Consider the following 13,035-nt stretch of genomic DNA (forward strand, 5'->3'; position numbering starts at 1 on the left):
GTATCGGTCGAGTTCCACTTTTGAAAAATCAAAAGTTTCGGCCGATAGTTGTTCGCCACGAGGAGTAGACAAACTAGAGAAGAAACGACGTCGTTTTGGACTGAAATGCAAATCTCGTTCGGTCAACATTTTGTTGTGCCTGGGCGTTCCGTCGCGTCTACGCTAACGACGCTTGTAGACACTCATTTTTTTGTTCCCCAAATTTATATTTTTAAATAAATTTAAAGCCTACCAAATTATTTTTGTTTGAAAAATAAAATTACTTTTGAAATAATAATATCGTATATTGCAAATAAAATAAATAATAATTTTATAAATAGGTTAAATGATTTAATTTATATTAAAAATATTATTTTATTTTATATGTTAAAACTAATATATATATATATATATATATAATATCTTGTGCAAATATATAAGATAAATAAATATTAATTTTGATTTATTTAATTTTTTTTTGTAGGGTTTAAGAAAATGATGACAGAAAAACAGGGAAGGTTATTTACCCCACAAAAATCTTAAATGATCGGACAAAACTAATAGTGGTGCAAAATTAATTATGCGTGGAAGGGTAAGAGACCATTTTAAATATAAGACACACACTGAAGAAGGAAAATGAGGGTAGAATAAAAAAGAAGAAGAGAGAGAAAAATAAACAATCATTTTTTCTTTTCATTTTCGTGTGAGGTTGTTTGAGAATTTCTTACCTATTTAATAAGGTTCTAAAATATTATGAAGTACTTAAGGCTCCTCATTGTAAGTATCATTTTCTCTTATCTTAATTTCATCGTATTTTAGTTTGAGTTATTTCATTTATAGTTTAATTTTCTTAAATTTAAATTATTCTCAAGTTTTTCCTCAAGAATGAGGACCCAAAAAGACCATACACATTATCTATGCATGTTTTAGTTTCAATTAATTTTATAAATATAAATAATTTTTTTAAGTTCCTTGATTATTTTCTTAGTTTTTTTTGGTTAAAGCTATATATTTTACACCAGATAAGAATTGACAAATAAATTGATAAAAATAAGTGATTTTTTTTTTAATGACAAAAATATTAAAATAGAGACTAGTGTTAATGGGCACATTAGACATAGCGCAAATACCTTTTTCGTGTGAAACTAAGCACCGAGTCTTTAAAGAATCTCCTCTTTTTCAAAAGCGCTATTGTTCTATATGCTATTTTTTTTCTAATTTTGTAAGAAAATTTAGGTGAGTCTCTTTAATCAGAAACTGGTTTTTAAACAATTTTTCGAATTGATTTATTTTTATTTCAAAAAATTTGAAGAGATATTTATATTTTATATTTATTTATTAAAAGTCAAAAAAATCGCTTTTCGAGACGGACGTTTTTAAACGCGTGCATCGATGAGGTGTGTTAGTTGTTCCGCTACTTTGCGAACGCATATCTCTTTTGTTGCAGTGGGCGACACGACTAACTGTTGGGCGTTGGATGATATTCTAGCGTTCATCCGATGGTTGTGTGGTCTGTTGCACTGATTTCTCTTGATTTCGGTTGCAACAGATCCCGACCCTTTTCCGGCCCTGAAGTTTGTTTGAAATTAATTTTTTCAATTCTTTTTTGTTACATTTTTTATTTACAAAATCTAAAAAATATTTTTAAAAATACATATCATTTGTTTGCCATTTATTTATTATTATTTTTAAGGTTCTTATAAATAATTTTTGGGATAAAATGGATATAACATATATTCTAAATTATTTATTTTAATTTTTTCGACTCCTTGAAATTAATTTGAGATAAAATAAATACACCATTTTATTTTAAATTATTTTATTTATTTTCCTTGGCCATTATTTTAATTAATTGGAGTTTAATTATTACAATAATTATTCTAAATAATTATTTAATCATATTTTGGCCTTAATTTTAATTATTTTAAAATTTAATTATTTAAAATAATTATTTTTTAAATTTATAAATTTGATAACTAAAATTTTAGTCTAACAAATTTACTTTGGTCTTTTGTTTTTTAATTAAAGAGAATGACACTTTATATACACCTTATATACTTTATATGACACTCTATGTATTCTCACTTCAATACTGTTAATTTTTTTTAATAACATGTCTTTTTATTAATGTTTTAAAACTGTTAATTATTCTTTATATATATATATATATATATATATATATATATATATATATATATATATATATATATATATATATATATATAAATTCATAAAATACGATAAATACATAATATATATATATTGAAATATATAAATATAAATAATTTATTTATTTAGTACTATAATTTAACATATTTTAATTAATAAATCTTTATTATAAAAAATATTATGTTATATTGTTAAATAAAAATAAAAATAATATTAGTGTTTAACAAAAAAAAATAATATTATTGTTTAACAAAAAAAGTTATATTATATTAAAAATATGTTTGAATAAAAAATTAAATAAATTTAAAATAAAATTATAAGCTGAAAAATTAAATAATAAAAAAGTTAAATAAAATATATATATATATATATTTAACTTTTAAATTTATTAGTGATAATATATTTTAAGAATTATTTCTTAGTAATAAAAGTAAAATCAGATATTATATATTTTAAAGGGTAATGTGAGAATTGAAACAAAATTTTATTTTAAAAATACCAATTATTTCTCTTTATTTTATTTTTGTAATGTGGTGAGTTTTGTTTAATTAAAATATTATCCAATAATTAAATCATGTGTAAATCTGTTATAAACACATTGATCATGAATTTGGATAAAATTGTAAATATATGATCACTTAAATAATATAAAACTGTAGTGAAAATACAAATTTGAGATGAAAAATTGGTTCAACATTATTAATGTGTTATTTAGTCAATAATGTTTAGTTTATGCATCAAAGATTTGATAGACTTTATTTAATTGATTAAATTTTATTTTTTCAACATTTTTAGCATAATTTAACATTTAAATTGTTTCACGGAGATTAAGAGATATATAAAAGAAAGGAAAAAACAACAAATTCATAAAAATTGCTTAATGAAAAAAGATTTTAATTAAAAAATAATATTAAGTGTCTCAAATTTGATTCACATTACAAACGTTAAATCATGATAACTTTCTCTATAGAATCAAAACTTAAATTAAAAAATTAAAGAAAAAGATGAGTGTAGTATTGTGTTCATTCCATTTTCATTTTCAAACATCTATATATTCCTCAATTTATCTTGAGATTCCATGAATTGACAATTGAACTTTGCACACTTTTTCACTTTACAACTTATCATGTTTTGTTCTCTCTTAGTCACTATGATAAGTGCTTAATGGATTCTACTTCTCATTCATTGAACGCCATTTCAAAGAAAAATATGAATAATCACTTCACTATTACTTTTGTTTCCACTTCAAAAATTCAGACCTCCAAAACTACACAATTTTGTCCTCCTATTACACCTTTTGTGATTGATCCTTTAAAAAATAAATATCTTATTCGTCTACACAAAATTGCTAAGAATACCTCCAACTAGTTCATCGAAAAGACATAAATATATATTTTTTGCCAAACTCAAACGATTTCCAAGATTCCTTATAGAAATGACATTCATTGACGAATTCGTAGTACTCATTTCACCCTTAAAAATAGTGGAATCACCACAGTTAGTTGACGTCATTTGTCCATAGAACCATTTTGTTTTAAATTGTCCCATTGTGGATGAGCTTTGGGTCTTGCTTGGGTTGTTCTCAATGAGGCCTTGAGTTGTGAATCATTGGGGAGGTTGGTACATCATCTTGATTATTTTATTGTAAACTATTTGGAATGAGAAATTATATATGTTTTGACACTAAATAAAGGGAAATAAATTTTTTGAATAATGTGTTCTTGTTTTTCTTGATTGAGAAATGGGCTATAGGAATATCTTTAATGTATGTGCTTATTTTGGTTTGGTACCTATTTTATGGTTTTCTTTAATATCTTTATTTTTTCTTAAAATTTTCTTTTGTCTATTTCTCTGCATGTTCTAACCCTTTATTTAAATTATGAAATCTCGTCACAACTTATGATCTAAAAATCCGGTCTTAAACTAATTTATACATATTGATTATATAACAATGAGAATCTAGCTAGATGGATCTTGAGCATGGTCGGCATTGGGAATGATCGACGCCAATGATGTAGAGCCGCCAAAGAAGAAGGAGGTTTTGCCATTGTTAGAGGTCATGGCATGTGTTGTTGCCAGCCTGAGGAGATGTTGTCGCCATTCACGTGGTGCCCCGCTACGTACATAGGATTCGGATGCTTGAAAGCTATTTTTTTTAGTTACCATTGAAATAAAACCTAACTTTCGGCGCTCGAGTGACACTTAGAAGCCTGAATTGACCATCATTTACGAGTCTTTTTATTCAATATCAATTCTTACGAGTCTTTTTATTCAATATCAATTCTTATATGCGGCTGCATTGAATGCATTTATAACCATTTTATTTTTTTCAGTTTCTGTGTTGCTTAACTATCTTCATATGAATGATATTTGATTTGTATTATGAATGATAAATCATGTCATAATGTAAACTTTAATATATATATATATATATATATATATATATATATATATTTAAATTTTAGTTATAATCTTCACAATTAAATAGATTAATGAACTTGGTTTTATTTTTATAACAAAAGTGATAAAATAATGAGAATATGTTTAAATCTCCGATAAAAAATGAATATATTTAAATAAAAAGTTGATTATATATATATAAATGATCAATTATGATCTATAGGTAACAAATAGAGCCAAGACAAAATGAAGAAAAAATGAGTTATGACCCTTTGCAGCTATGAAGAGCTGAATCATCTTTCCCTCAAAAAATCAGAAATTTAAATGGTTTGTTTTAACATCTTCATATGTACATATCTCTCTATATATGTGTACTATATATACTATTCAAGATAATTCAAAGCACTCACAAAGTTCCCCAAAATTTTTAATCAAACTTTAGGAAAGTAACACCCAAATAAGAAATCTATAAAGAGTATTCAAGATATTATTTTCCCAATATAAACCAATTTAATTTTAGCCCACATATTTATTGTCTGCTATGATATGACAAATCATTATATATTAATTAATAAATGTTTCTTAATCTTGTTTATTATACATATTATCATGATCTTTGCCTTAATTTTCTATAACAATCTAATATAGGTGGTGATATATAGTCCGTTGATAAACATTGAAGAACAATTTAAATCGATATAAAATGTGATGTAACTTTGTGCATTGGATCTTTTTCTTATTACCGTCCTAGTCTTGATATATCTGTAACGGTTATTTTGTAATCACAAAATTTGAATATTATTTAAAAATAATAAAACAGAAAAATGCGTAACACCCTTTATGCATAAATTTAGTTTTATTTTTTGAAGGAGTATTTTTCATTCAAACAAACGAGAAGATCTTGAATTTTATGAAGAATGGATTCATATGAGGATCATTCCTTTACAATCTAAGAACAACAATAATTATTCAATAAATGTGTATAGTTTATTTATTTTTAGAAGGTAAGATTATTTTTCATTAATCCATATTATTGCCAAAGTTGTTAAGCAATGTACATTTAAGATAAAACATTAAAAAAATCATCTCAAAAAGAGATAAGAAACAACAAAGCGAATCCGCGTGCCTTCAAAATAAGGGTTATATAGATTTATATAGTTGAAAATATAGTTAACATCGCTATAAAATTTATATTTATCTTTCTATACATGATTTTCTCACTTTATAAGCTTTCTTTTCTCTATATTTTCGAGAAGTTGCACTTACTCCTCAACATATTTTGCGCCGCCGGTATTTGATCAATTTCTTATAACTAGCAGATGACATTGCAAGTATTATTCACTTATTCCTCAACATATTTTGCGTCGATATTTGATCGGTTCCTAATTATAACCAGACTTTTTTTGGGAAAAATTTATAACCAGACTTCTAAGTGTCTTTTCGAGAATTTTCACTTATTTCTCAAGATATTGTAAAATACACCCAATCTCAACATGAGATATAATTGGTATTAATTATTATAAGTAAGACTTAAGAGTAATTGCAATTAACTATGAGTTATTTCAAAGCAACCAATTAAACTAATATACTGTTAGAATCCTATTAAAATAAAATCAAGAATCCATCTTAAATTTGGTATAGTAACATTTATGTTTATAAATAAAATAAAAGAGAATAAAAGAATATAAAAAAATAATTATTCAGCCGCTGCTTTACAATGAAAGGAACCCTATTTCTTGAGCGAGTGGTAATTAATTAGGAAGAGATAATGACAAACTTAATTAACTAATTATTTATTGAAACCCGAATCAAGGAAAGATGTTGTATATTAATAAACTAATGATAAGTAATTTAGAAAGAGGATTCCTAATTGCAACCATTAGTTCATAATCCTCTTTCATGTTGACTAATCAAGCATTTAACAATGTTGATTAGATCACTTAAACAATTCAATTTTGATTCATTTAATAAATTACTAATATTGGAATAGTGACAGTTAGAACTTTGGATTCATCTCCTCTCTAGAAGTTTTTTTCTGCAATGATAAACAAACTTTTGATTTTCTTTCTTATTTGAAGATGAATATCATGATTTGTGTCTGATTAATTAGTTGTTAGATGGATTTTAGTGTTATTTTAAGTATAAATAATTGAATAAAATTGTCATATGTATCTTAAATTGGAACAAAATTCTTCCCTTATGCCAAGACAGTTCTATATATAGAGTTGAGAATAAGAATAAAATTTGTTTCGCCATTTCTCAATTTAACTGTTAAAATAGAAACCAGATCGTAAAAATCATCGGAAAAAAAATATCAGATAAACTCATGAAAATTTATCATAAATTTGCTGGATTAAAATGGATCTTTTCCGACTGGTAACCAAAAATAGCTAACAAAATACTAATTGTGCTCAAACAAGACATGAATCGAGGCTATATTGATTGTCTTAGCAATAAGTGAAACTGATTCAGGATTCAAAGTGGGACATCGCCGATTCAAAATTAGAGTTGAGATGAGCTTGCAAAAATTTAGGATGAAATTGAAGAAAATAAAAGGAAATTATGGATGAACAAGTTGATTAGTTTTGGATTTAAATAAACAAATAATGAATTAAATTTTAATTTTTTTTAAGGAATTGTGTTACTTACCCGGAAAAAAAAAATTCAGATCACCTCAGTTATAACATAAATCCGCCCCTGTTAAGAATTTCTTAACAAATTAGTAACATCAAACAAAAAAATCTCATATAACAATTACAAATTATATTTCCCAAAAACTTCTACAAATTATCACATATATATCTAGACAACAGTATTTTAAAAAATAATAAGTAACCCAAGTTAAGCACCAACAAAACTATCCACAACAAGGACAATATATATATATATATATATATATATACCTTAATTTTTCTCACATTGAAAAAAATTTAACCACAATAAATATAATGTTTATTTTTTTAATAATGAAACACATTTCTCTGCATTTTATTATTACTAAGTAAATTAATATACAAGAGTTATACAACTTTTAAAAATATGTTATTACTAGTAAATAATTACAAATTAACTCATGTCACCGTCCCAAATGATTGATTTTAATTATAAATTTAATTTGTTGTCACAAAGATTAATTGGGATTTGGGAATCTAGCTAGCTGTTAATTAAATATGAGTTGATCTAACCTTTTCACGGATACTTAAGACGCATGCATTTAATCTCTTAGAAGATCTTTCAATAATTTATTATATATTATAAATTAATTAAATGATTGATCCTCATCTACAGATTTCTAACATCTTATATTTTTAATAAATAAATAATAAATCTAGGTCACCACAAAGAAAGATCATCATCTATAGATTTGCTAATTAAATTTAGGTACAAAGAAAAAATTAAATGAATGAAACATTAATCTCAAGGTAATTGGATAGAGAGGAATTAAAAATTAAACTAAACAAAATTAGAAAAGGATAAATACATTATTTAATAGATGATTTTTTTTTTTACTAATAATAACTGTTTTAAATGTGAAAGATTTAGGGCTAGTTTTGATGGTTTATTAACGGTTGAGGCGAATAAGTTATCGTAAATAAATAAAATTTAATGTAATTGACTGCTTAACGAATAAATTAAATAATTTAGAGTAAATAAAATTGATAAGTTTGTACGATTAAACGTATTGAAATACTCAACGTTAACGATTTGAATAAGCTGGGAATAAATTGAATCAAACTATACCTAAATTAATTGGGAAGTATGTGAAATAAAATGTGGATATGATTATCTTGTAGAATTATTACACAAGTTAATTATATATATATCAAATGTTTCAAAAATAAAATAGTGAAAAATTTTACTTGATCAATCAAAATAATTTTAGTTTAAGTCAACTCTTTCTACTTGAGATGAAAATTAGAGGTTAAGCATTGGATTAGTTAATAAATGGCTACCTATTACTAACCCATTAAGGAAATTGTTTGGTGGATCTTAAAGTGAAATAATTACAACTAAACCTTTTTGTTCTCGTCCACTAGCTAGATATATATTGCAAGGGAGTGCATTTAATATCGTCGTCGTTCTATTTTAGATTTTTTTTAATTTACTACCATCCTCACCTGTTCGAATTTAGGATTTAATTTAGGAAATCCCGCGAGACATGGTTGATACCATATTTAATAAAAACAATATTTTTTCTATAATAAAATAATAATCCCGTGAGACATTGTTGATACCATATTTAATAAAAACAATATTTTTTCTATAATAAAATAATGTTTTTATATAATATATTTAAAATTCATATTAGATAAATAATAAATAAATATATTTTAATGTTATATATTTATAATTGTGTTTATTAATATTCGGGATGGAATCGAAACCGTTTAATCCACAATCAACTACTAGTCAAATTGAAAAAAAAAAAAAATCTCCCCAAACAAATAATTCAAATAAAAAACCACACTACAAATTATAATTGTCATTATTATTATGTATCACTATTCACTACTAATGTATTATAAGTCATTTTTCTTTTAATCTTATATATAAATTTCTTCTTACCTATAATAAAAGACAATATTTTAACTAAAATAAAATATTGTTCATATCGATCTATTATGCTAATCTGTATTTAGTATTGGTTAGATCTCGTACAATAATATGGTGTGAATTACACAATGAGGGACCATAAACTATACAAATTATCTATCTATCTGGGTAACAAACTACTATTTAGTTTTCGAGATTCCCTCACACGTGCTCGCTCCGGAATAGTGTTGCTAACTTAGTAGTTAATGTCTGTCCTAAATTAGGTGATAAAGGAACTCAACCCCTTAAGACACCTAGGAGCACCCTTCTTGCATATCCATACAAGATCCAAGTAAGAGGGTCGAAATTCTATGAGGTAGCCACTACTCTCTATACACTCTCAAAAGCAAAGATAAAATGTGAATGTCCCATAATTTCTTTTTAAATAATCTAAAACATATTTTTTGTTATAAGGAAGGATAGAAAACGAAAAATATATTTATTTCTCTAAATTGGATTGAAAATCTAAAAATTCTTTCTTCTATTAGATTTTCATTTCAATAAAGTACACATCATTCACTACACTTTCTTGTTAATATGATCTCGCTCTTTTTTTTATCGATTTAAAAAATAATAATTTTTTATTATTTATTTAAATCAAATTTCGAGAATGATTATAAGTACAATTTAAATAGAATTAAAAGTAATGAATGATGGGTCATGTTATCTTAAAAATAATAATAATAATAATATTAATAAAATAATTGATTAGGCACGTAATTTATATTGTGCTAACAACAGCTTTCTAATTGTTTGTTTATAATTTGATGTGGCCTGATCAATAAAACATAAGTTTAATGATGTGACACGGTTTCACGGTAAATTGAACGCTACCTCTAAAATTCTCTATATAAATACCCTTCCAATTTCTCTCCAATGCCCACTGAATTTCTTCATCAATTCTCTCCCATTCACAAAAAAAAATCTCTTTTTTTCATTTCTATACATACCCAGATCGATCCAAGAACATATAAAATAACATAATCAGAAACCCTAAAAACAGAGTCTTTTCTTCACAAAAGGTATATATATCAATCAAATACATGGATCCATGTTAGATGAGTTTTAGTTAGCTCGCATTCTTTTCATTCTCTAATTATATTATTATTCTTATTGTTTCTATTTATTCATCTCTTTTTATTATTCAGCTTCCATGAGGATTTCATTTTCAGCCGTCAAACTGCCGCAACCGCCGCCGCCGCTCTTAACTTTTCCGGCGGGAATCACCATGGACCCATTCATTAACCCTCCTTGGTGGCGCAAGGAAAAGGTTATTGTAGTTATGGGATCAACCGGCACCGGAAAATCGAAGCTATCAATTGACATCGCCCGCCGTTTTCCGGCGGAAGTTGTGAATTCAGACAAAATACAAATTTTCAGAGGTTTGGAGATTGTTACTAACAAGGTTACGGAAGATGAGTGTTGCGGCGTGCCCCATCACTTAATGGGTATTGCAGATTCCGACGAAGATTTCACCTCGGATGACTTTTGTCGACACGCGAATGATGCCTTGAGTTCGATAGTTAAACGCGGGCGTGTCCCGATCATCGCTGGAGGTTCGAATTCTTACATTAAGGCGCTTGCGAATGATGATTATGAGTTTAGGTCGAAATACGAGTGTTGTTTTCTATGGGCGGATGTTTCTTCTAAAGTTTTAAACTCGTTTTTGTCGGAAAGGGTCGATAGGATGGTGGAGATTGGATTGGTTGACGAGGTTAGAGGGATTTTTAATCCCACGGCTGATTACAGCCGTGGGATTAGACAGGCAATCGGAGTGCCGGAAATGGATGATTTCTTTAGAATTGAGTGGGACCCGAAAGTGAGTTGTGAAGTTAAGGTTAAAATACTAAGAAAGGCTATTGAAAAAATCAAGACCAATACTTGTAAATTAGCTAAACGCCAACATATGAACATTATAAGGCTTCAAACGCAACTTGAATGGACGGTTCATCGCCTAGACGCGACCGAGGCTTTTCAAAAACGAGGTAATCCCGATGGATTCCAAGAGGCTTGGAAACGTCTAGTGACCGAACCTAGCATTGAGATTGTACGCGATTTTCTAAGGGACGATGGACATGTTCTTATCCCGCCAATTAATACCAATCCAAGGATGCCCTTCGCTACGAACGCAGTTGCCACGGTGACACGTTAAAAAAAACATGGTTAGTTCCATCCTATCCTTACCGGCACCAATGATATCCAATGAGGACCGAGCCACATGTTCAAAAAAGAGGGATACAAAAGAATTTGGCGTAAACCGATATCATTGGATTGAGCCCGTGCCGAGCAAGGGTAATCGAATAACCAAGAAAAATCGAGAGAAATCGAGTACGAAACGAGGCAGTTTTGAGGTTTTTTTATTTTTTTTTAATTTATTGTTCGATATAGTTTGGAGTTTGCTGTCATATCAGGTCGTTAAGTAAAAATCTAATATTTGGCGGCTAATCATAAAGAATAAGTAAGCCTAAGGAATATTTGAAAAAAAAAATCGTGCTAAAACAGCTTCTGTATGGAGCGCGGCGGCGTACGGTACTACTGTGGGGTCGTCCAATAATCACCGTTGATTGTGACAGATATTGTATGTACTCCCAATAAATAAATAAGTGTGTGACTCGCCACTTTGTGGGTCCCACCATTTTCTGAAGTTTTGTACATTTATTTATACCTGAATAAAATGTTTACTTTTATTATTATTATTATAGATTGATAACTTTTTATTATAATGTCTTTTTAAAATAAATAAATTATAATAAATGTTGGTCATAATACTAAATTATTAATAACACAGTCAAACATTTAAAAGAACATAGTAATGAGTATCAAAAGCATCAATTTATATATAAAAAAATTGAGATTTTAAAAAAGTTTAAATGTTATTCGTATACTACTCAACTACATATTATTTTATCTAGTGGAATATAGTTGTAATGTATGAATGTTAGTTTGATACTATAGTTAAAGTATATCTAATGGTCATAGTCGGATACTATATGGTTATCGAAAACTCTAACATCACGAACCAAACCAGATCTCGCTCTCCAAGTCTACGACTGACAAGGGAGTTAGGATTTAAAATCTACCCGAACTAAATTTTTTTATAAAATTTATCCGGGCTAAAATGCTAATAATATCAATCAAACAAACAAAATATACATAATTTACTGTCGCTAATATCTTTTAGCGACGAAATATTATCAATAACGACGGTATATTATCGTCGTTATTAATATTTGCATACAAAATATTTGGACTACCCAGGTGGGCTTGTACATAGATTTGCTCTTAATGACGGAGCTTGTGGGCAAAATGCAGGTGAGTTTTTTTTTATAATTATGTATATATACTAAAACACAATCACTATCGAAAACTAAACTAGGAAGTTGTCTTGTATTAAAATATCTGTACATGAATTGGAAATTAAAATTAATAAAGATTTTTGAAATACATTCATTACTTGAAATAGAGAACTATGAGGTTATTTGACCTACTTGAATCCCATGTGTTGGGAGCATTGGTAGGTACAATGACCTTTGATGATCATTTTGTTCATCTCTCAGTATAAATAGGATGAAGATTCAAGAAATTAAAATTATGTCTATACTTTAAATCTTCAAAAAACACCTAGATTTATTGCAAAATGTCTGATGGTGGTTATATATATATATATATATATATATATATATATATATATATATATATATATTAATAATATATACTTTTTTTCTTCTCTTAAAAAAAGATTTTTTTTGTTTTATTCATGAAAACTATCTATAAAAAAAATTCGATAGAATAACTTCGACCTTGTCAACCGATAATGAAAGAATGAAATCGGGATAAATACCAATACCTATGGGTAAAAAAAAGGAGATCATCAAGCTTACCGAGATTTCGCCT

The 13,035-nt window shown here is 27.0% G+C and overlaps 1 protein-coding gene across 1 annotated transcript; it reads left to right on the plus strand.

The window, feature by feature from the left end:
- The first annotated feature begins 4,144 nt into the window (after positions 1–4,144).
- LOC124939440 (adenylate isopentenyltransferase 5, chloroplastic-like) lies at positions 4,145–11,308 on the plus strand. Its single transcript, XM_047479916.1, has 2 exons — positions 4,145–4,268; positions 10,290–11,308. Exons 1-2 carry the CDS (start codon positions 4,145–4,147, stop codon positions 11,291–11,293), a joined length of 1,128 nt encoding a protein of 375 aa, XP_047335872.1. The 3' UTR covers positions 11,294–11,308.
- Positions 11,309–13,035: the final 1,727 nt, after the last annotated feature.

Source organism: Impatiens glandulifera, chromosome 5 (assembly GCF_907164915.1).
Source record: "Impatiens glandulifera chromosome 5, dImpGla2.1, whole genome shotgun sequence".
In the NCBI taxonomy this organism is placed as follows: Eukaryota; Viridiplantae; Streptophyta; class Magnoliopsida; order Ericales; family Balsaminaceae; genus Impatiens; species Impatiens glandulifera.